Below are 26,102 nucleotides of genomic sequence, written 5' to 3' on the forward strand. Positions count from 1 at the left end.
AACCCTTTATAGAGGTAGAACCGTATTATCTACACAGAACCCTTTATAGAGGTAGAACCGTATTATCTACATGGAACCCTTTATAGAGATAGAACCGTATTATCTACATAGAACCCTTTATAGAGGTAGAACCGTATTATCTACATAGAACCCTTTATAGAGGTAGAACCGTATTATCTACATAGAACCCTTTATAGAGGTAGAACCGTATTATCTACATAGAACTATTTATAGAGGTAGAACCGGATTATCTACACGGAACCCTTTATAGAGGTAGAACCGTATTATCTACATAGAACCCTTTATAGAGGTAGAACCGTATTATCTACATAGAACCCTTTATAGAGGTAGAACCGTATTATCTACATAGAACCCTTTATAGAGATAGAACCGTATTATCTACATGGAACCCTTTATAGAGATAGAACCGTATTATCTACATAGAACCCTTTATAGAGGTAGAACCGTATTATCTACACAGAACCCTTTATAGAGGTAGAACCGTATTATCTACATGGAACCCTTTATAGAGGTAGAACCGTATTATCTACACAGAACCCTTTATAGAGATAGAACCGTATTATCTACATGGAACCCTTTATAGAGGTAGAACCGTATTATCTACACGGAACCCTTTATAGAGGTAGAACCGTATTATCTACATAGAACCCTTTATAGAGGTAGAACCGTATTATCTACATAGAACCCTTTATAGAGGTAGAACCGTATTATCTACATAGAACCCTTTATAGAGGTAGAACCGTATTATCTACATGGAACCCTTTATAGAGGTAGAACCGTATTATCTACATAGAACCCTTTATAGAGATAGAACCGTATTATCTACATAGAACCCTTTATAGAGGTAGAACCGTATTATCTACATAGAACCCTTTATAGAGGTAGAACCGTATTATCTACATAGAACCCTTTATAGAGGTAGAACCGTATTATCTACATGGAACCCTTTATAGAGGTAGAACCGTATTATCTACATGGAACCCTTTATAGAGGTAGAACCGTATTATCTACACGGAACCCTTTATAGAGGTAGAACCGTGTTATCTACATAGAACCCTTTATAGAGGTAGAACCGTGTTATCTACATAGAACCCTTTATAGAGGTAGAACCGTATTATCTACATAGAACCCTTTATAGAGGTAGAACCGTGTTATCTACATAGAACCCTTTATAGAGGTAGAACCGTATTATCTACATAGAACCCTTTATAGAGGTAGAACCGTATTATCTACATAGAACCCTTTATAGAGGTAGAACCGTATTATCTACATAGAACCCTTTATAGAGGTAGAACCGTATTATCTACATAGAACCCTTTATAGAGATAGAACCGTATTATCTACATGGAACCCTTTATAGAGATAGAACCGTATTATCTACATAGAACCCTTTATAGAGGTAGAACCGTATTATCTACACAGAACCCTTTATAGAGGTAGAACCGTATTATCTACATGGAACCCTTTATAGAGGTAGAACCGTATTATCTACACAGAACCCTTTATAGAGATAGAACCGTATTATCTACATGGAACCCTTTATAGAGGTAGAACCGTATTATCTACACGGAACCCTTTATAGAGGTAGAACCGTATTATCTACATAGAACCCTTTATAGAGGTAGAACCGTATTATCTACATAGAACCCTTTATAGAGGTAGAACCGTATTATCTACATAGAACCCTTTATAGAGGTAGAACCGTATTATCTACATGGAACCCTTTATAGAGGTAGAACCGTATTATCTACATAGAACCCTTTATAGAGATAGAACCGTATTATCTACATAGAACCCTTTATAGAGGTAGAACCGTATTATCTACATAGAACCCTTTATAGAGGTAGAACCGTATTATCTACATAGAACCCTTTATAGAGGTAGAACCGTATTATCTACATGGAACCCTTTATAGAGGTAGAACCGTATTATCTACATGGAACCCTTTATAGAGGTAGAACCGTATTATCTACACGGAACCCTTTATAGAGGTAGAACCGTGTTATCTACATAGAACCCTTTATAGAGGTAGAACCGTGTTATCTACATAGAACCCTTTATAGAGGTAGAACCGTATTATCTACATAGAACCCTTTATAGAGATAGAACCGTATTATCTACATGGAACCCTTTATAGAGATAGAACCGTATTATCTACATAGAACCCTTTATAGAGGTAGAACCGTATTATCTACACAGAACCCTTTATAGAGGTAGAACCGTATTATCTACATGGAACCCTTTATAGAGGTAGAACCGTATTATCTACACAGAACCCTTTATAGAGATAGAACCGTATTATCTACATGGAACCCTTTATAGAGGTAGAACCGTATTATCTACACGGAACCCTTTATAGAGGTAGAACCGTATTATCTACATAGAACCCTTTATAGAGGTAGAACCGTATTATCTACATAGAACCCTTTATAGAGGTAGAACCGTATTATCTACATAGAACCCTTTATAGAGGTAGAACCGTATTATCTACATGGAACCCTTTATAGAGGTAGAACCGTATTATCTACATAGAACCCTTTATAGAGATAGAACCGTATTATCTACATAGAACCCTTTATAGAGGTAGAACCGTATTATCTACATAGAACCCTTTATAGAGGTAGAACCGTATTATCTACATAGAACCCTTTATAGAGGTAGAACCGTATTATCTACATGGAACCCTTTATAGAGGTAGAACCGTATTATCTACATGGAACCCTTTATAGAGGTAGAACCGTATTATCTACACGGAACCCTTTATAGAGGTAGAACCGTGTTATCTACATAGAACCCTTTATAGAGGTAGAACCGTGTTATCTACATAGAACCCTTTATAGAGGTAGAACCGTATTATCTACATAGAACCCTTTATAGAGGTAGAACCGTGTTATCTACATAGAACCCTTTATAGAGGTAGAACCGTATTATCTACATAGAACCCTTTATAGAGGTAGAACCGTATTATCTACATAGAACCCTTTATAGAGGTAGAACCGTATTATCTACATAGAACCCTTTATAGAGGTAGAACCGTATTATCTACATAGAACCCTTTATAGAGATAGAACCGTATTATCTACATGGAACCCTTTATAGAGATAGAACCGTATTATCTACATAGAACCCTTTATAGAGGTAGAACCGTATTATCTACACAGAACCCTTTATAGAGGTAGAACCGTATTATCTACATGGAACCCTTTATAGAGGTAGAACCGTATTATCTACACAGAACCCTTTATAGAGATAGAACCGTATTATCTACATGGAACCCTTTATAGAGGTAGAACCGTATTATCTACACGGAACCCTTTATAGAGGTAGAACCGTATTATCTACATAGAACCCTTTATAGAGGTAGAACCGTATTATCTACATAGAACCCTTTATAGAGGTAGAACCGTATTATCTACATAGAACCCTTTATAGAGGTAGAACCGTATTATCTACATGGAACCCTTTATAGAGGTAGAACCGTATTATCTACATAGAACCCTTTATAGAGATAGAACCGTATTATCTACATAGAACCCTTTATAGAGGTAGAACCGTATTATCTACATAGAACCCTTTATAGAGGTAGAACCGTATTATCTACATAGAACCCTTTATAGAGGTAGAACCGTATTATCTACATGGAACCCTTTATAGAGGTAGAACCGTATTATCTACATGGAACCCTTTATAGAGGTAGAACCGTATTATCTACACGGAACCCTTTATAGAGGTAGAACCGTGTTATCTACATAGAACCCTTTATAGAGGTAGAACCGTGTTATCTACATAGAACCCTTTATAGAGGTAGAACCGTATTATCTACATAGAACCCTTTATAGAGGTAGAACCGTGTTATCTACATAGAACCCTTTATAGAGGTAGAACCGTATTATCTACATAGAACCCTTTATAGAGGTAGAACCGTATTATCTACATAGAACCTTTTATGATGCTATGTCCTTTTAGAAGCATTTTTTATGTAGGAAATGTTCTAAAGGAACCCTCTGAGTTCTGAAGAGTTCAGGAAAATCCACTGTAAGTCAACTGGCGTTGAGGCATTCTGCCTCCAATGTAGAAAAATCCATAACTTTTATATTGCTGAAAAGGATGTCTCATGGCGTTGATTAGGAGAATGTATTTCGTTTAGATAAGGCTTACAATAAATCCTGTCATTACTGCAGACAGGCAGTGTGCTGTGGCCGCGGACTAGCGTCTGGCACTGTCGAACAATGTTGGATTCTTTTCAGTTTAAACAAATTTCTGTTTCTGGGGACTGTTTTTTATCGCTCGTCCAAATCATATCCAGAAGGTTCTGAAGTCATGACTCAGTTTGAGATCTCCATGTGAAGAGGGTTCCTAAAGTCATGACTCAGTTTGAGATCTCCACGTGAAGAAGGTTCTGAAGTCATGACTCAGTTTGAGATCTCCACGTGAAGAAGGTTCTGAAGTCATGACTCAGTTTGAGATCTCCACGTGAAGAAGGTTCTGAAGTCATGACTCAGTTTGAGATCTCCATGTGAGGACGGTTCTAAAGTCATGACTCAGTTTGAGATCTCCATGTGATTCCTGATGGTCCCCATTCTCCTGTCAGCACTGTGTATATCTGCTATCTGCCAGGGACATGTTAACTAGTTCTATGTTAACTAGTTCCATGTTAACTAGTTAACCAGTTCTATGTTAACTAGTTCTATGTTAACCAGTTCAATGTTAACTAGTTAACCAGTTCTATGTTAACTAGTTCCATGTTAACTAGTGTGTGTGTGTGTGTGTGTGTGTGTGTGTGTGTGTGTGTGTGTGTGTGTGTGTGTGTGTGTGTGTGTGTGTGTGTGTGTGTGTGTGTGTGCGTGTTTGTGCATTCGGTCTTTGAAAACATGCATCGTCGCTTCGTGTTTCAAATTGATAAAAAAATCAAATCACCGTCCGCAGTCTGATCTGACCATCGATCTGCTTTCTCTGCTTGTGTTCTCATAGACGGAGCCTGTTTGCCCTCCTTCCTATAGATGAACAGGTCACCCACTGGGTCAGGGAAGCTGGTGTTTGTCTGTGTGAATGGTTGGGTGATGGTTTACATATTCATTACATTTTAATTGATACCTTGTTATTCTTATAGTCCACTGACGTTGAGTTTCTGTCTGAGTCAGAGCGTTGACACTAATTAAAACAACTTCATTTGATTCGATTGGACTTTTCTGCTCTTTCCAGCCTGGCTTTGATCCGGGGATCACTGCCAGTTCTGTGGTTTGTTGATGAAAGCAGGGTCCAGGAAACATCATGTCCCTGATGGGTCCAGGGTCCAGGAAACATCATGTCCCTGATGGGTCCAGGTCCAGGAAACATCACGTCCCTGATGGGTCCAGGTCCAGGAAACATCATGTCCCTGATGGGTCCAGGTCCAGGAAACATCATGTCCCTGATGGGTCCAGGTCCAGGAAACATCATGTCCCTGATGGGTCCAGGTCCAGGAAACATCACGTCCCTGATGGGTCCAGGTCCAGGAAACATCATGTCCCTGATGGGTCCAGGTCCAGGAAACATCATGTCCCTGATGGGTCCAGGTCCAGGAAACATCATGTCCCTGATGGGTCCAGGGTCCAGGAAACATCATGTCCCTGATGGGTCCAGGTCCAGGAAACATCATGTCCCTGATGGGTCCAGGTCCAGGAAACATCATGTCCCTGATGGGTCCAGGGTCCAGGAAACATCATGTCCCTGATGGGTCCAGGTCCAGGAAACATCATGTCCCTGATGGGTCCAGGTCCAGGAAACATCATGTCCCTGATGGGTCCAGGGTCCAGGAAACATCATGTCCCTGACAAGGCCAGACTCCAGAAGCAACTCTAACAGTCCTAGCAGTGAGGTCAGGAAGACTCTCAAGCTGTCTGTGATGGGTGTTCCTCATCTGGCTGTCCTGAGGTCACACACACACACATTCACACACTCACACGCACGCACGCACGCACGCACGCACGCACGCACGCACGCACGCACACACACACACACACACACACACACACACACACACACACACACACACACACACACACACACACACACTGTAGTAATCAACTCATCAGGGTTCCCAGTGTTTGTGTGAGCTCATGGTAGTTCCAGGATCTACCCCTGCTGCTGGTCCCTCCCTCTCTCTCCTCCCTCTCTCTCCTCCCTCCCAGCCCTCACTCCCCTCCCTCTCTCTCTCTCCCCTCCCAGCCCTCTCTCCCCTCTCCTCCCTCTCAGCTCTGTCCTCCCTCTCAGCCCTCTCTCCTCTCTCTCCCCTCCCATCCCTCTCTCCTCCCTCCCAGCCCTCTCCTCCCTCTCAGCCCTCTCTCCTCTCACTCCCCTCCCATCCCTCTCTCCTCCCTCCCAGCCCTCTCTCCACTCCCAGCCCTCTCTCCTCTCTCTCCCCTCCCCTCCCCTCCCATCCCATCCCTCTCTCCTCCCCTCCCAGCCCTCTCTCCCCTCCCAGCCCTCTCTCCTCTCTCTCCCCTCCCTGCCTGCTCTCTTCTCTCCCCTCCCCTCCCTCTCTCGCCCTCCCAGCCCTCTCTCCCCTCCCAGCCCTCCCTCCTCTCTCTCTCTCGCTCCCCTCCCATCCCTCTCTCTCCCCTCCCAGCCCTCTCTCTAAATGTGTCCCTCACGCAGAGCTGTCCTCTTTGAGATTCCCTTATTTTAACTCTTGCTCTTTTTGTGTCTTATTTCTAGTGGTCTGTTTGCCAGTCACTACACAGAAACACACTACCTGGAAGACGGCAGCGCGGTCACCGGCTCTCACAACCTCACGGTACGGTATTAAGTCTAATGGAGTCTCACAACATCACAGTACGATATTAAGTCTAATGGAGTCTCACAACATCACAGTACAGTATTAAGTCTAATGGAGTCTCACAACATCACAGTACGATATTAAGTCTAATGGAGTCTCACAACATCACAGTACAGTATTAAGTCTAATGGAGTCTCACAACATCACAGTACGATATTAAGTCTAATGGAGTCTCACAACATCACAGTACGATATTAAGTCTAATGGAGTCTCACAACATCACAGTACGATATTAAGTCTAATGGAGTCTCACAACATCACAGTACGATATTAAGTCTAATGGAGTCTCACAACATCACAGTACAGTATTAAGTCTAATGGAGTCTCACAACATCACAGTACAGTATTAAGTCTAATGGAGTCTCACAACATCACAGTACGGTATTAAGTCTAATGGAGTCTCACAACCTCACGGTACGGTATTAGGTCTAATGGAGTCTCACAACATCACAGTACAGTATTAAGTCTAATGGAGTCTCACAACATCACAGTACAGTATTAAGTCTAATGGAGTCTCACAACATCACAGTACAGTATTAAGTCTAATGGAGTCTCACAACCTCACAGTACAGTATTAAGTCTAATGGAGTCTCACAACCTCACAGTACAGTATTAGGTCTAATGGAGTCTCACAACATCACGGTACGGTATTAAGTCTAATGGAGTCTCACAACCTCACGGTACGATATTAGGTCTAATGGAGTCTCACAACCTCACGGTACGGTACTAAGTCTAATGGAGTCTCACAATTTGGAGTTAAGTCAAATCAAATCAAATGTCTTTATAAAGCCCTTCTTACATCAGCTGATGTCACAAAGTGCTGTACAGAAACCCAGCCTTAAACCCCAAACCAGCAAGCAATGCAGGCGTAGAAACACGGTGGCTAGGAAAAACTCCCTATAAAGGCCAGAACTCTAGGAAGAAACCTAGAGAGGAACCAAGCTATGAGGGTTAAGTCATCTCTATGTCCTAGATTGATAGAACCACTTGGCAACTAACAGACAAACAGGAAAACGACATGGCATACTTCATGCCTATTACCATACAATAACAAGGCATACTTCATGCCTATTACCATACAATAACAAGGCATACTTCATGCCTATTACCATACAATAACAAGGCATACTTCATTCATGCCTATTACCATACAATAACAAGACATACTTCAAACCTATTACCATGCTGTTGTTCTTCCCTCTCTCTATGGAGCTCAGAGACCTCTTGTTGAAGCCCTGAACCTGTCAGGATGAGGGGTTGTCGTCCCTCCGTTTAGAGGAAAACGGACTGAAGGAAATGTTGACGCTCCTGTAATATCAGTTCAGTCTAGTACCCACAGTTCAGTCTGTCTGCTGAAGCTGCTGTGGTGGGACAGTGGAGAGGAGAGGTGTATTGTGGGTAGTGGCTAGTACCCACAGTTCAGTCTGTCTGCTGAAGCTGCTGTGGTGGGACAGTGGAGAGGAGAGGTGTATTGTGGGTAGTGGCTAGTATCCACAGTTCAGTCTGTCTGCTGAAGTTGCTGTGGTGGGACAGTGGAGAGGAGAGGTGTATTGTGGGTAGTGGCTAGTACCCACAGTTCAGTCTGTCTGCTGAAGTTGCTGTGGTGGGACAGTGGAGAGGAGAGGTGTATTGTGGGTAGTGGCTAGTACCCACAGTTCAGTCTGTCTGCTGAAGTTGCTATGGTGGGACAGTGGAGAGGAGAGGTGTATTGTGGGTAGTGACTAGTACCCACAGTTCAGTCTGTCTGCTGAAGTTGCTGTGGTGGGACAGTGGAGAGGAGAGGTGTATTGTGGGTAGTGACTAGTACCCACAGTTCAGTCTGTCAAAGAAGATGTGGTCTGCTTGCTTGGTCTTTCTGTGTCCATTCCATTGTTCCTTTCTACGTTTCCCAAAGTGAAGAAGTTACTGTAAATATACAAGAAGAAACACTGTGAAAGTAGGAATTTACCCACGGACTTGATACATGGCAAATGGTTAAACCTTATTGAAAATATGAACATCTAGCTTCTATCATGCAGTACCTGTTCAACCCACACATTCACACACATTCACGTGGACAATTTGTTCCACTCAGAGCATCATGTTTCAGTTGATCCTGCTGTGGACTGGGACTAGGTCAGACTATCCCTCAGACTATCCCTGACTCTGGCTGGGTTTGACCCACTCAGCACAGACATTCCACAACACAGGCACAATAAGGGAGCTGTACTGAACCAGACTGGACCGGGTCTGGGTTGGTTTGACCCACTCAGCACAGACATTTCACAACACAGGCACAATAAGGGAGCTGTGATGAACCAGACTGGACCGGGTCTGGGTGGGAGCAATCCACTGAGAGTCTAGTACACACACAGGGCTGGTGCGCTTGGGGTCCCTGTGAACTCAGCTTGATCTGACCAACAATCCCCCTACTATTAGCAGGGGACATAATGAAAGCTCCTCCCCTCAGCAGGGGACATCACGAAAGCTCCTCCCCTCAGCAGGGGACAAAATGAAAGCTCCGCCTCCCCTCAGCAGGGGACATAATGAAAGCTCCTCCCTTCAGCAGGGGACATAATGAAAGCTCCTCCCCCCCTCAGCAGGGGACATAACGAAAGCTCCTCCCCCCTCAGCAGGGGACATAACGAAAGCTCCTCCCCCCTCAGCAGGGGACATAACGAAAGCTCCTCCCCCCCTCAGCAGGGGACATAACAAAAGCTCCTCCCCCCCTTAGCTGGGGACATAACAAAAGCTCCTCCCCCCCTCAGCAGGGGACATCTCGACCCACATCACCTCACCAGTCCCTGCTATTCCCCCAGTCCCCCTAGTGACTGGGTCCCCTAGTGACTGGGTCCCCTAGTGACAGGATCCCCTAGTTACTGGATCCCCTAGTGACCGGATCCCCTAGTGACTGGATCTTCTAGTGACCGAATCCCCTAGTGACCGGGTCCCCTAGTGACCGGATCCCCTAGTGACCGGGTCCCCTGGTGACCGGGTTCCCTGGTGACTGGATCCCCTGGTGACCGGGTCCCCTAGTGACTGAGTCCCTAGTGACTGGATCCCTTAGTGACTGGATCCCCTAGTGACTGGATCCCCTGGTGACTGGGTCCCCTGGTGACTGGGGCCCCTGGTGACCGGGTCCCCTGGTGACCGGATCCCCTGGTGACCGGATCCCCTGGTGACCGGATCCCCTGGTGACCGGGTCCCCTAGTGACCGGATCCCTAGTGACCCGGTCCCCTAGTGACACTCAAGCCCCTAGTGACTGGATCCCTTATTGACTGGATCCCCTAGTGACTGGATCCCCTAGTGACTGGATCCCCTAGTGACTGGATCCCCTAGTGACCGGATCCCCTAGTGACCGGATCCCCTAGTGACCTGGTCCCCTAGTGACCGGATTCCCTAGTGACCGGATCCCCTAGTGACCGGATCCCCTTGTGACCGGATCCCCTAGTGACCGGTTCCCCTAGTGACCGGATCCCCTAGTGACCGGGTCCCCTAGTGACCGGGTCCCCTAGTGACCGGATCCCCTAGTGACCGGATCCCCTAGTGACCGGATCCCCTATTGACCGGGTCCCCTAGTGACTGGATCCCCTAGTGACTGGATCCCTTGGTGACTGGATCCCCTGGTGACTGGATCCTCTGGTGACTGGGTCCCCTGGTGACTGGGGCCCCTGGTGACCGGATCCCCTGGTGACCGGATCCCCTGGTGTCCGGATCCCCTTTTGACCGGGTCCCCTAGTAACCGGATCCCCTAGTGACCCGGTCCCCTAGTGACACTCAATCCCCTAGTGACTGGATCCCTTATTGACTGGATCCCCTAGTGACTGGATCCCCTAGTGACTGGATCCCCTAGTGACCGGATTCCCTAGTGACTCAAACCCCTAGTGACTGGATCCCCTAGTGACTGGATCCCCTAGTGACAGGATCCCCTCATGACTGGATCCCCTAGTTACTGAGTCCCCTAGTAACTGGATCCCCTAGTGACCGGATCTCCTAGTGACCGGATCCCCTCGTGACTGGGTCCCCTAGTGACTGAGTCCCCTAGTGACTGGGTCCCTTCATGGGAGTGTCAGACTGGAGGGTTTCACAGTCCCCTAGTAACTGGGTCCCTTCATGGGAGTGTGGGACTTCCAGTCTTCCATCAGTCTAAGACGGACTGATCCATTGGTGATTTATTGGCCAGTCTGGAGGGAGTTAGGGGGGAGGGGGGAATCTGAGCCCCTTCATTCCCCCATTTCATGTATCAGTATTTTATGCCAGCTAAGCGTCTGTCAGAGGCAAGGTATTAGACGGAGGGAGGGAGTGATGAGTGAGGGAGGGAGGGATGAGGGAGGGAGGGAGTGATGAGTGATAGCCTCTTCACTTCTCCGTCCTTCCCCTTTCATTTGTCTGTTTTATAGCTCTCTGTAATGGAAGAGTTTCCAGGCATTGTTCCTCACTCAAAGGACGTACCAGACACAGGAAGGGAGACCCTTGTCCTTCATGACAGATAGTTAAAATACAAGAGCTCAGAACGTATTGTATCCATACAAAAAGTGTAAGAATAAACATATGGTAATTATGAACAAAATACAGGTTTGATAGATTGTACATTCACAAAGGTGTACAACATTCACAGAAGTGTTCAACAGGGCAGTCCAATCTCCCCAGTTTGATACATTCACAGAGGTGTACAACAGGACAGTCCAATCTCCCCAGTTTGATACATTCACAGAGGTGTACAACATTCACAGAGGTGTACAACAGGACAGTCCAAACTCCCCAGTTTGATACATTCACAGCGGTGTACAACAGGGCAGTCCAATCTCCCCAGTTTGATACATTCACAGAGGTGTTCAACAGGGAAGTCCAATCTCCCCAGTTTGATACATTCACAGCGGTGTACAACAGGGCAGTCCAATCTCCCCAGTTTGATAGATTGTACATTCACAGAGGTGTACAACATTCACAGAGGTGTACAACAGGCCATTCCAATCTCTCCTTTCCATTTTGGGATCTTAATTTGAGCCAGTTTGCTACAGCAGGAAAATAATCCTGCAGCAACAGGAAATGTGAATTATTGTGTTGATTATAATTAATGGACATTATTGTAGGGGTTGATACAGTTTATGTTAGGGCAAAAATCAAAAAAAAAAAATCTGACATTTTTTTTTAAAGTGTAAATTACAAACTTTAAACCTTGAATACAGTACAAAGTTTGATTTTTTTCCTAAAAATCCTCATCAACAGACGAGATCAGAGTGATCAAATTACATCTGTAGTTTCCATTTAAATCAGGTCAGGTGTCAAATTACATCTGTAGTTTCCATTTAAATCAGGTCAGGTGTCAAATTACATCTGTAGTTTCCATTTAAATCAGGTCAGGTGTCAAATTACATCTGTAGTTTCCATTTAAATCAGGTCAGGTGTCAAATTACATCTGTAGTTTCCATTTAAATCAGGTCAGGTGTCAAATTACATCTGTAGTTTCCATTTAAATCAGGTCAGGTGTCAAATTACATCTGTAGTTTCCATTTAAATCAGGTCAGGTGTCAAATTACATCTGTAGTTTCCATTTAAATCAGGTCAGGTGTCAAATTACATCTGTAGTTTCCATTTAAATCAGGTCAGGTGTCAAATTACATCTGTAGTTTCCATTTAAATCAGGTCAGGTGTCAAATTACATCTGTAGTTTCCATTTAAATCAGGTCAGGTGTCAAATTACATCTGTAGTTTTCATTTAAAGCAGGTCAGGTGTCAAATTACATCTGTAGTTTCCGTTTAAAACAGGTGATGGATATCATTTGTTGGGGGGGGGGGGGGGGTGGATGGTAATTTGACCATCCATCTCTCCCCCACCCCCCCAACACATGATATCCATCGCAGTTCTGACATCATCAATGGAACACGAGGTCATAGTATTAATGCAGGGTTCTGTTCTGTACTAGATCTGACCCTGCTTCTCTCTGCTACACGCTGTAGCTTTATCTAATGTAATGGCTCTTCTTCTTTTACATACACCTGAAAAGGGTGTGTTTATGTCCCAAACGGAACCCTATTCTGTATTTAGTGCACTACTTTTGACCAGGGTTCATAAGGGACTGGTCAAAATTAGTGCACTAAATAGGGAATAGGGTACCGTTTCGGGGGCCAAAATGTGTCTGGCAGGACTCGGTATGGACTAGCGTGTAGTTGAGGACTGGGCCAACACTTAGACGTCGATATACACGTCAGAATACTTCAGGCTGAAGTAGGGATGACAGGAAAGGACAATTGTGTACAGGGAAATTATTGTAGATGTTCATAGAAGACAGAAAGCAGAGTAGAAGTTTTGGAGAGAGGACTAAGGTCTGGTCTTCTGGAACCTCCTAGAAAGCAGAGTAGAAGTTTTGGAGAGAGGACTAAGGTCTGGCCTTCTGGAACATCCTAGAAAGCAGAGTAGAAGTTTTGGAGAGTGGACTAAGTTAAGAGGTATGGTGTTCTGGAACATCCTAGAAAGCAGAGTAGAAGCTTTGGAGAGAGGACTAAGGTCTGGCCTTCTGGAACATCCTAGAAAGCAGAGTAGAAGTTTTGGAGAGTGGACTAAGTTAAGAGGTCTGGTCTTCTGGAACATCCTAGAAAGCAGAGTAGAAGCTTTGGAGAGAGGACTAAGGTCTGGCCTTCTGGAACATCCTAGAAGGCAGAGTAGAAGCTTTGGAGAGTGGACTAAGTTAAGAGGTCTGGTCTTCTGGAACATCCTAGAAAGCAGAGTAGAAGCTTTGGAGAGAGGACTAAGGTCTGGTCTTCTGGAAAACATCCTAGAAAGCAGAGGAGAAGTTTTGGAGAGTGGACTAAGGTCTGGTCTTCTGGAAAACATCCTAGAAAGCAGAGTAGAAGCTTTGGAGAGAGGACTAAGGTCTGGTCTTCTGGAAAACATCCTAGAAAGCAGAGTAGAAGTTTTGGAGAGTGGACTAAGTTAAGAGGTCTGGTCTTCTGGAACATCCTAGAAAGCAGAGTAGAAGCGTTGGAGAGAGGACTAAGGTCTGGCCTTCTGGAACATTCTAGAAGGCAGAGTAGAAGCTTTGGAGAGTGGACTAAGTTAAGAGGTCTGGTCTTCTGGAACTTCCTAGTTCCACGGTGAAGGACCAATAATTACACGACGGGTCTCTCTGAGAAAACTGATCAGACGCTGAACATGTGGAATCAGAAGCAGATGAACAACAACCACCTTGGAAAAGAGTAAAGACGAATCCTGAAATGTACAGAGGTCTATATTTGGAGAAGGGAGGGGTGGAGAAACCACATGTCCATGTTTTACTGTGCAGCAGTGAAGTAGTCAGGGAGGAAGGGCCTGGGTCTGGACCATAGGTACCACATGAGATGGCCTGGGTCTCGACCATAGGTACCACAGGAGATGGCCTGGGTCTGGACCAGAGATGGCCTGGGTCTGGACCATAGATGGCCTGGGTCTGGACCATAGGTACCACATGAGAGGGCCTGGGTCTGGACCATAGGTACCACAGGATATGGCCTGGGTCTGGACCATAGGTACCACATGAGAGGGCCTGGGTCTGGACCATAGGTACCACAGGAGATGGCCTGGGTCTGGACCAGAGATGGCCTGGGTCTGGACCATAGGTACCACATGATATGGCCTGGGTCTGGACCATAGATGGCCTGGGTCTGGACCATAGGTACCACATGAGAGGGCCTGGGTCTGGACCATAGGTACCACAGGAGATGGCCTGGGTCTGGACCATAGGTACCACAGGAGATGGCCTGGGTCCGGACCAGAGATGGCCTGGGTCTGGACCATAGGTACCAGAGGAGGTGGCCTGGGTCTGGACAATAGATGGCCTGGGTCTGGACCATAGATGGCCTGGGTCTGGACCATAGATGGCCTGGGTCTGGACCATAGACAGAAGCTGTATTTTCACTTCAAACCAGATACTTCCTCCACTGTCCTACCTTCCTGTCCCTCCTACCTACCCTGACAGTCTGGCCTTGTCCTAACAGTATGTTAAACTCTCTGTCCTACCTTCCTGTCCCTCCTACCTACCCTGACAGTCTGGCCTTGTCCTAACAGTATGTTAAACTCTCTGTCCTACCTTCCTGTCCCTCCTACCTACCTTGACAGTCTGGCCTTGTCCTAACAGTATGTTAAACTCTCTGTCCTACCTTCCTGCCCCTCCTACCTACCCTGACAGCCCGGCCTTGTCCTAACAGTATGTTAAACTCTCTGTCCTACCTTCATGCCCCTCCTACCTACCCTGACAGTCTGGCCTTGTCCTAACAGTATGTTAAACTCTCTGTCCTACCTTCCTGCCCCTCCTTCCTACCCTGACAGTCCGGCCTTGTCCTAACAGTATGTTAAACTCTCTGTCCTACCTTCCTGCCCCTCCTACCTACCCTGACAGTCTGGCCTTGTCCTAACAGTATGTTAAACTCTCTGTCCTACCTTCCTGCCCCTCCTACCTACCCTGACAGTCTGGCCTTGCCCTAACAGTATGTAAAACTCTCTTCTCAGACGAACTGCTACTACCACGGAATGGTGCAGGGACACATCTATTCTGACGTCAGCCTCAGTACCTGCTCAGGTCTCAGGTGAGTGTGTGTGTGTGTGTGTGTGTGTGTGTGTGTGTGTGTGTGTGTGTGTGTGTGTGTGTGTGTGTGTGTGTGTGTGTGTGTGTGCGTGTGTCAGTGGGCCTCCTGTATGTATTGTCATGTCATTAACCCATGGCCTAATGAACCTCAACGCTCCAGTGACCAACTAGCAAAGCAGTCAGATTAGCCTGAAGCAACGGGCATTCTCATCAACTGTCTCATCATCAATGTTGTTGTTCTCTGTTTCTCTCTGAAACTAAAGATTAACAGAGTTACCATATAAACACACCTTACACGAAACCCAAACCGTCTGCGTGCGTGCGCCATCGTGCGCCATCGTGCGCCATCATGCATAAATATATTTTGTCCCCCGAGACGAGATCACGACACGCAGGTTAAAATATCAAAACAAACTCTGAACCAATTACCTTAATTTGGGGACAGGGCGAAAAACAGTAAACATTTAACGTTATGGCAATTTAGCTAACTTGCACTTGCTAGCTAATTTGTCTTATTTAGCTACCTTGCTGTTGCTAGCTAATTTGTCCTGGGATACAACGTTAAACATTGAGTTGTTATTTTACCTGAAATGCACAAGGTCCTCCGCCAATTAATAAACACATAAAACGGTCAACCGAATCGTTTCTAGTCATCTCTCCTCCTTCTAGGCTTTTTCATCTTTGAACTTATATGGTGATTGGCATCTAAACTTTCATAGTATTACCACGACAACCGGCAAAACAGTTCATCTTTCAGTCACCCACGTGGGCATAACCAATGAGGAGATGGCACGTGGGTACCTGCTTCTATAAACCAATGAGGATATGGGAGAGGCAGGACTTGCAGCGTGATCTGCGTCAGAAATAGAAAGGACTTCTATTTTAGCCCTTGGCAACGCAGACACTCGTTGGCGCCCGCGAGCAGTGTGGGTGCAATAATTGAATAACAGATTTCTACATTTATTTTGTAACGCTCGCGCACGCGACACAAGTGGTGTAGTCAGGGTATCAGTAATGAATGGAAATGGAAATTCATCCCTGTGTTAATTGATCCAAGACAACGATCTACAGTCAGAGTAATACAAGTCTTTAACACAGTGAAGACATGCAAAGCTGGAAAAAAGAACCGTTCAGTGTTCACACATGTCAAGTAGGAGTAACGAGTCTGCTCATTTTTCTGGACATCATCAGGAATGTCGTTCCCAAAACGTGCCAACAGTTTTCCTCCTCTAAGGAGTGATAGGGGTAATTGTTAAGCCCTTGAGTGCATTCCCAATTGGTACCCTATTCCCTATGTAGTGCACTACTTTTAACCAGAGCCCCATAGAGTTCTTGTTAAGAGTAGTGCACTATATAGGGAATAGGGTGCCGTTTGTGATGCAAGGCCCTGTTTTACAGGCCGCTCATTTTCCTGCCCCTCTACAACCTGTTTCTGCATAGACAGATGCAGAGGGCTTAGTTTGACGAGTGCTATGCTGCCTGGTGCGACGGCCAAGACAAATTGTTTCGGGGTTTTTAGTTGGCAGCTATAGTCTGGCTTTGGGAGCGTTTTTTAATGTTCAGTTTAAGTGGTTATGAATGTTGTCTGGAGGTTGATAAAAACTCAGAGTTTCAGTGGACGAAGACATCACTTTAAATCAACAGGGCTGTTTTTATTAGTGTGAGAAAAGTCGACGGTGAGAAATAAGAGACTCTCATCACGGACAGACGGAGAATGAGAAACCACCGGGGAGGATATTACTGTATTTCTTATTAAGCCAAATGTCTGCCTCTTGATTTGTTCCCACAGTGAGACTTTATCGACGAGGTAAAAGTAGTGTTACCCACAAAGCTCCTCAATTGGGGCGGCAGCGTAGCCTAGTGGTTAGTGCGTTGGACTAGCAACCTGAAGGGTTGTTAGATCAAATCCCCAAGCTGACAAGGTAGAACTCTGTCATTCTGTCCCTGAACAAGGCAGTTAACCCGCTGTCATTGAAAATAAGAATTTGTTCTTAACTGACTTGCCAAGTCAAATAAAGGTTAAAATAAAAATAAGAGATCCATTGTCCAACATTCTGTAGAAAAAAAACATCATGACAGACATTTAAGAAATGTTCTTCTACTTCATTGATTGATGATCGATTGATCGATTGATCAATATCACTCTTGTATTCCCAGTGGCTTCATCTCACTAGAAAACAGATCCTACGTGTTGGAGTTGTCGACGGATCCCCCCAGTGGATCCCACAGGATCTACCGGTCAGAACAGCTCAACCTCACACCTGGCTCGTGTGGCCATGGCTTCAACATATCGCTGGTTCATGGAGACACCCAGAACAGCCACAACCAATCAGACAGCCCCTTCGGAGCCTTCAGCACCAGGGTAAGCAGCATACATGGAATACCATGGCTGTGTTTACACAGGCAGCCCCAATTCTGATCTTTTGCCACTAATTGGTCTTTTGATCAATCAGATCAGAATATTTTGCCAATATATAGGCAAAATATCAGAATTGGGCTTCTTGTGTCAACACAGCCGTAGTCTCTTAAGCTAAATGTTCCATTTCAACATTTTGCACAAAAAAATGAATGTTTAGCTCATGAGACTTGGGGTCAAAGACAGTGTATCTGTATATATATCTGGAATGGGCTAGTGATCTTCTAGAATCCTCTAGGAAAACATTACTGCTGTCTTTACGTCCATCTACAGACAATCTAGGAGGGATCCAGATCAAACCTCAGTCAGTAGAGACTAGGAGGGATCCAGATCAAACCTCAGTCAGTAGAGACTAGGAGGAATCCAGATCAAACCTCAGTCAGTAGAGACTAGGAGGGATCCAGATCAAACCTCAGTCAGTCGAGACTAGGAGGGATCCAGATCAAACCTCAGTCAGTAGAGACTAGGATGTCTTCAGATCAAACCTCAGACAGTAGAGACTAGGAGGTCTTCAGATCAAACCTCAGTCAGTAGAGACGAGGAGGTCTTCAGATCAAACCTCAGTCAGTAGAGACTAGGACGTCTTCAGATCAAACCTCAGACAGTAGAGACTAGGAGGTCTTCAGATCAAACCTCAGACAGTAGAGACTAGGAGGTCTTCAGATCAAACCTCAGTCAGTAGAGACTATGAGGTCTTCAGATCAAACCTCAGTCAGTAGAGACTAGGAGGGATCCAGATCAAACCTCAGACAGTAGAGACTAGGAGGTCTTCAAATCAAACCTCAGACAGTAGAGACTAGGAGGTCTTCAGATCAAACCTCAGTCAGTAGAGACTAGGAGGTCTTCAGATCAAACCTCAGTCAGTCGAGACTAGGAGGTCTTCAGATCAAACCTCAGTCAGTAGAGACTAGGAGGTCTTCAGATCGAACCTCAGTCATTAGAGACTAAGAGGTCTTCAGATCAAACCTCAGACAGTAGAGACTAGGAGGGATCCAGATCAAACCTCAGACAGTAGAGACTAGGAGGTCTTCAGATCAAACCTCAGACAGTAGAGACTAGGAGGTCTTCAAATCAAACCTCAGACAGTAGAGACTAGGAGGTCTTCAGATCAAACCTCAGTCAGTAGAGACTAGGAGGTCTTCAGATCAAACCTCAGTCAGTAGAGACTAGGAGGTCTTCAGATCAAACCTCAGTCAGTAGAGACTAGGAGGTCTTCAGATCAAATCTCAGTCAGTCGAGACTAGGAGGTCTTCAGATCAAACCTCAGACAGTAGAGACTAGGAGGTCTTCAGATCAAACCTCAGTCAGTAGAGACTAAGAGGTCTTCAGATCAAACTTCAGTCAGTCGAGACTAGGAGGTATTCAGATCAAACCTCAGTCAGTAGAGACTAGGAGGTCTTCAGATCAAACCTCAATCAGTAGAGACTAGGAGGTCTTCAGATCAAACCTCAGTCAGTAGAGACTAGGAGGTCTTCAGATCAAACCTCAGTCAGTAGAGACTAGGAGGTCTTCAGATCAAACCTCAGTCAGTAGAGACTAGGAGGTCTTCAGATCAAACCTCAGTCAGTAGAGACTAGGAGGGATCCAGATCAAACCTCAGACAGTAGAGACTAGGAGGTCTTCAGATCAAACCTCAGTCAGTCGAGACTATTAGGTCTTCAGATCAAACAGTCAGTAGAGACTAGGAGGGATCCAGATCAAACCTCAGTCAGTAGAGACTAGGAGGTCTTCAGATCAAACCTCAGTCAGTAGAGACTAGGAGGTCTTCAGATCAAACCTCAGTCACTAGAGATACGATGTGGATTTATGCTCATCAAGTAGTCTTGATAACTGAATACCAAATGACACCCTATTCCCTCTACAGTGCACTGCTTTTGACCAGGGCCCATGAGGAGTAGGGTTGCTATTTGGGACTGTGACTAATAGCACTTTCTGTTTCTCTTATGGAGTCTGCCGTTTCATCCTAGAAGCATTATAATGCACTGCTATATTACTCTACAGCTACTGTGTTAGCGGTGAGCTACTGTTTATAGATCGTACCGTGTTCGGTAGGAAAATGTTAATGGAAAAGATCTTTTTGGATAATCGGTTTTCACACATAAATGCGGTTGTTTCCCTTTCTCTAGCCGACCAGACTGAAAATGTGTTTCGGTGAACAGAATCATAGTCACACTCACGAGTTAGGTTTGGTTCATTCTGTTTGGTTCATTCTGTTTTGTTCATTCTGTTTGGGTTCATTCTGTTTGGTTCATTCTGTTTGGTTCATTCTGTTTGGTTCATTCTGTTTGGTTCATTCTGTTTGGTTCATTCTTTTTGGTTTCATTCTGTTTGGTTCATTCTGTTTGGTTCATTTTGTTGGGTTCATTCTGTTTGGTTCATTCTGTTTGGTTCATTCTGTTGGGTTCATTCTGTTTGGTTCATTCTGTTTGGTTCATTCTGTATGGTTCATTCTGTATGGTTCATTCTGTTTGGTTTCATTCTGTTTGGTTCATTCTGTTTGGTTCATTCTGTTTGGTTCATTCTGTAAATAACTCTTTCTTTTGTTCATACTTCCCACGTTGTGTCGGAGCTCCGTGTGTCCTGTCTAGTGTGTGTCGTTTGAGTTGTGTGGTAGGAGAGTATAGGCGCTCCTTTGAACACCACTATGTGTTACTGTGGTGACGCCATTCGCCGGTTCCATTCATGTTGTTTAACGTGTTAACGTTTAACTTGCCCCCAATTCAATTAACATGTAACACGGACGCTGTCATGTCTACTGCATCTGTCTGAATATCTATGTTACCTATTTCTAGGAGACGCCGGCAGAGAGATACTGTAGTGTCCTGTACCGTCTGAATATCTATGTTACCTATCTCTAGGAGACGCCGGCAAAGAGATACTGTAGTGTCCTGTACTGTCTGAATATCTATGTTACCTATCTCTAAGAGATGCCGGCAGAGAGATACTGTAGTGTCCTGTACCGTCTGAATATCTATGTTACCTATCTCTAAGAGACGCCGGCAGAGAGATACTGTAGTGTACTGTACTGTCTGAATATCTATGTTACCTATCTCTAGGAGACGCCGGCAGAGAGATACTGTAGTGTCCTGTACTGTCTGAATATCTATGTTACCTATCTCTAAGAGACGCCGGCAGAGAGATACTGTAGTGTCCTGTACCGTCTGAGACGGGAGGAGAGAGGGAGGGACACCGACAGAGAGATACCGTAGTGTCCTGTACCGTCTGAGACGGGAGTAGAGATGGAGAGACACCGACATAGAGATACTGTAGTGTCCTGTACCGTCTGAGAAGGGAGAGAGAGGGAGGGACGCTGACAGAGAGATACTGTAGTGTCCTGTACCGTCTGAGATGGGAGGAGAGAGGGAGAGACACCGACAGAGAGATACCGTAGTGTCCTGTACCGTCTGAGACGGGAGGACAGAGGGAGGGACACCTACAGAGAGATACCGTAGTGTCCTGTACCGTCTGAGATGGGAGGGACACCGACAGAGAGATACCTTAGTGTCCTGTACCGTCTGAGATGGGAGGAGAGATGCAGGGTTGGAGAGGCTGAGGAAGGGGGTTAGGTATGAGATCAGGTACCAAATGTAACACGTGTCTGGGATTTGTCCCTGTGATTTAAAGCTGTTTTGACTTTGTCCTCTGTTTTATCACTGGACTGGAAAAGAATGACGACTAGACTATTAGCTGTGGATTTAAGTGCCTCTGAAATATTTCCGTATGCAGCTATAGAATACAATAGAATAGAATAGATTCCTAATTGTTCTGTATTCAGCTGTAGAATAGAATAGATTCCTAATTGTTCTGTATTCAGCTGTAGAATAGAATAGATTCCTAATTGTTCTGTATTCAGCTGTAGAATAGAATAGATTCCTAATTGTTCTGTATTCAGCTGTAGAATATAATAGATTCCTAATAGTTCTGTATGCAGCTGTAGAATAGAATAGATTATTATAGATTCCTAATTGTTCTGTATTCAGCTGTAGAATAGAATAGATTCAGAATTGTTCCGTATGCAGCTGTCCTTGAAACGGCTCCTTCTCCTGCTCCGAAGTGGTAGCCTGTGGCATCAAAGACTCTAATTGGCCAATACATAATAGCGTCAGAAACCCAGGTTTTGTAACGGGAGAGAGCACAATCACACGCACGCATGCACGAACACACACACACACACACACACACACACACACACACACACACACACACACACACACACACACACACACACACACACACACACACGGGCCCTCTGATTCTCCTCTCAGCGTTCCAGATTGAATTGTTCTCATAATGAGGTTGCAGCAGTGCTTGTGGCTGGAGGGAGGGTGTGTGTGTCTTTGTTAGTGTGTGTGTCTTTGTTAGTGTGTGTGTCAATTCAATCTTTCTTTCTCTCCCTCTCTCTCCCCTCCTCACTCAATATCCCTCTCTCCCTTTCCCTTTCTCCCTCTATCTCAATTCAATCTCTCTTTCTCTCACTCTCTCTCCCCTCCTCTCTCAATATCCCTCTCCCCTTCCCCTTCTCCCTTCTCAAACCTCAGACAGTAGAGACTAGGAGGGATCCAGATCAAACCTCAGTCAGTAGAGACTAGGAGGTCTTCAGATCAAACCTCAGTCAGTAGAGACTAGGAGGTCTTCAGATCAAACCTCAGTCAGTAGAGACTAGGAGGTCTTCAGATCAAATCTCAGTCAGTAGAGACTAGGAGGTATTCAGATCAAACCTCAGACAGTAGAGACTAGGAGGTCTTCAGATCAAACCTCAGTCAGTAGAGACTAGGAGGTCTTCAGATCAAACCTCAGTCAGTAGAGACTAGGAGGGATCCAGATCAAACCTCAGTCAGTAGAGACTAGGAGGAATCCAGATCAAACCTCAGTCAGTAGAGACTATGAGGTCTTCAGATCAAACCTCAGACAGTAGAGACTAGGAGGTCTTCAAATCAAACCTCAGTCAGTAGAGACTAGGAGGTCTTCAGATCAAACCTCAGTCAGTAGAGACTATGAGGTCTTCAGATCAATCCTCAGTCAGTAGAGACTAGGAGGTCTTCAGATCAAACCTCAGTAAAGTAGAGACTAGGAGGTCTTCAGATCAAACCTCAGTCAGTAGAGACTATGAGGTCTTCAGATCAAACCTCAGTCAGTAGAGACTAGGAGGTCTTCAAATCAAACCTCAGACAGTAGAGACTAGGAGGTCTTCAGATCAAACCTCAGTCAGTAGAGACTAGGAGGTCTTCAGATCAAACCTCAGTCAGTAGAGACTAGGAGGTCTTCAGATCAAACCTCAGTCAGTAGAGACTAAGAGGTCTTCAGATCAAACCTCAGACAGTAGAGACTAGGAGGGATCCAGATCAAACCTCAGACAGTAGAGACTAGGAGGTCTTCAGATCAAACCTCAGACAGTAGAGACTAGGAGGTCTTCAAATCAAACCTCAGACAGTAGAGACTAGGAGGGATCCAGATCAAACCTCAGTCAGTAGAGACTAGGAGGTCTTCAGATCAAACCTCAGTCAGTAGAGACTAGGAGGTCTTCAGATCAAACCTCAGTCAGTAGAGACTAGGAGGTCTTCAGATCAAATCTCAGTCAGTCGAGACTAGGAGGTCTTCAGATCAAACCTCAGTCAGTAGAGACTAGGAGGTCTTCAGATCAAACCTTAGTCAGTAGAGACTAAGAGGTCTTCAGATCAAACCTCAGACAGTAGAGACTAGGAGGGATCCAGATCAAACCTCAGACAGTAGAGACTAGGAGGTCTTCAGATCAAACCTCAGACAGTAGAGACTAGGAGGTCTTCAAATCAAACCTCAGACAGTAGAGACTAGGAGGGATCCAGATCAAACCTCAGCCAGTAGAGACTAGGAGGTCTTCAGATCAAACCTCAGTCATTAGAGACTAGGAGGTCTTCAGATCAAACCTCAGTCAGTAGAGACTAGGAGGTCTTCAGATCAAATCTCAGTCAGTCGAGACTAGGAGGTCTTCAGATCAAACCTCAGTCAGCAGAGACTAGGAGGTCTTCAGATCAAACCTCAGTCAGTAGAGACTAAGAGGTCTTCAGATCAAACTTCAGTCAGTCGAGACTAGGAGGTATTCAGATCAAACCTCAGTCAGTAGAGACTAGGAGGTCTTCAGATCAAACCTCAGAGAGTAGAGACTAGGAGGTCTTCAGATCAAACCTCAGTCAGTAGAGACTAGGAGGGATCCAGATCAAACCTCAGTCAGTCGAGACTAGGAGGGACCCAGATCAAACCTCAGACAGTAGAGACTAGGAGGTCTTCAGATCAATCCTCAGTCAGTAGAGACTAGGAGGTCTTCAGATCAAACCTCAGTAAAGTAGAGACTAGGAGGTATTCAGATCAAACCTCAGACAGTAGAGACTAGGAGGTCTTCAGATCAAACCTCAGACAGTAGAGACTAGGAGGTCTTCAGATCAAACCTCAGTCAGTAGAGACTAGGAGGTCTTCAGATCAAACCTCAGTCAGTAGAGACTAGGAGGAATCCAGATCAAACCTCAGTCAGTAGAGACTAGGAGGGATCCAGATCAAACCTCAGTCAGTCGAGACTAGGAGGGATCCAGATCAAACCTCAGTCAGTAGAGACTAGGAGGTCTTCAGATCAAACCTCAGTCAGTAGAGACTAGGAAGTCTTCAGATCAAACCTCAGTCAGTCGAGACTAGGAGGTCTTCAGATCAAACCTCAGTCAGCAGAGACTAGGAGGTCTTCAGATCAAACCTCAGTCAGTAGAGACTAAGAGGTCTTCAGATCAAACTTCAGTCAGTCGAGACTAGGAGGTATTCAGATCAAACCTCAGTCAGTAGAGACTAGGAGGTCTTCAGATCAAACCTCAGAGAGTAGAGACTAGGAGGTCTTCAGATCAAACCTCAGTCAGTAGAGACTAGGAGGGATCCAGATCAAACCTCAGTCAGTCGAGACTAGGAGGGACCCAGATCAAACCTCAGACAGTAGAGACTAGGAGGTCTTCAAATCAAACCTCAGTCAGTAGAGACTAGGAGGTCTTCAGATCAAACCTCAGTCAGTAGAGACTAGGAGGGATCCAGATCAAACCTCAGTCAGTAGAGACTAGGAGGAATCCAGATCAAACCTCAGTCAGTAGAGACTATGAGGTCTTCAGATCAAACCTCAGACAGTAGAGACTAGGAGGTCTTCAAATCAAACCTCAGTCAGTAGAGACTAGGAGGTCTTCAGATCAAACCTCAGTCAGTAGAGACTATGAGGTCTTCAGATCAATCCTCAGTCAGTAGAGACTAGGAGGTCTTCAGATCAAACCTCAGTAAAGTAGAGACTAGGAGGTCTTCAGATCAAACCTCAGTCAGTAGAGACTATGAGGTCTTCAGATCAAACCTCAGTCAGTAGAGACTAGGAGGTCTTCAAATCAAACCTCAGACAGTAGAGACTAGGAGGTCTTCAGATCAAACCTCAGTCAGTAGAGACTAGGAGGTCTTCAGATCAAACCTCAGTCAGTAGAGACTAGGAGGTCTTCAGATCAAACCTCAGTCAGTAGAGACTAAGAGGTCTTCAGATCAAACCTCAGACAGTAGAGACTAGGAGGGATCCAGATCAAACCTCAGACAGTAGAGACTAGGAGGTCTTCAGATCAAACCTCAGACAGTAGAGACTAGGAGGTCTTCAAATCAAACCTCAGACAGTAGAGACTAGGAGGGATCCAGATCAAACCTCAGTCAGTAGAGACTAGGAGGTCTTCAGATCAAACCTCAGTCAGTAGAGACTAGGAGGTCTTCAGATCAAACCTCAGTCAGTAGAGACTAGGAGGTCTTCAGATCAAATCTCAGTCAGTCGAGACTAGGAGGTCTTCAGATCAAACCTCAGTCAGTAGAGACTAGGAGGTCTTCAGATCAAACCTTAGTCAGTAGAGACTAAGAGGTCTTCAGATCAAACCTCAGACAGTAGAGACTAGGAGGGATCCAGATCAAACCTCAGACAGTAGAGACTAGGAGGTCTTCAGATCAAACCTCAGACAGTAGAGACTAGGAGGTCTTCAAATCAAACCTCAGACAGTAGAGACTAGGAGGGATCCAGATCAAACCTCAGCCAGTAGAGACTAGGAGGTCTTCAGATCAAACCTCAGTCATTAGAGACTAGGAGGTCTTCAGATCAAACCTCAGTCAGTAGAGACTAGGAGGTCTTCAGATCAAATCTCAGTCAGTCGAGACTAGGAGGTCTTCAGATCAAACCTCAGTCAGCAGAGACTAGGAGGTCTTCAGATCAAACCTCAGTCAGTAGAGACTAAGAGGTCTTCAGATCAAACTTCAGTCAGTCGAGACTAGGAGGTATTCAGATCA

General features: G+C 45.2%; 1 protein-coding gene across 1 annotated transcript in view; it reads left to right on the top strand.

The window, feature by feature from the left end:
* LOC139381327 (disintegrin and metalloproteinase domain-containing protein 12-like) overlaps nucleotides 1-26,102 on the top strand; it is a 234,947-nt gene that overhangs the window by 107,446 nt on the left and 101,399 nt on the right. The window contains exons 4-6 of the mRNA XM_071124777.1: nucleotides 6,718-6,796; nucleotides 15,304-15,380; nucleotides 17,537-17,741. Of these exons, the coding sequence (XP_070980878.1) occupies nucleotides 6,718-6,796; nucleotides 15,304-15,380; nucleotides 17,537-17,741 (361 nt within the window). The remainder of the gene's footprint in view (nucleotides 1-6,717; nucleotides 6,797-15,303; nucleotides 15,381-17,536; nucleotides 17,742-26,102) is intronic.

This window comes from Oncorhynchus clarkii, chromosome 23 (genome assembly GCF_045791955.1).
Source record: "Oncorhynchus clarkii lewisi isolate Uvic-CL-2024 chromosome 23, UVic_Ocla_1.0, whole genome shotgun sequence".
NCBI classification, from domain to species: domain Eukaryota; kingdom Metazoa; phylum Chordata; class Actinopteri; order Salmoniformes; family Salmonidae; genus Oncorhynchus; species Oncorhynchus clarkii.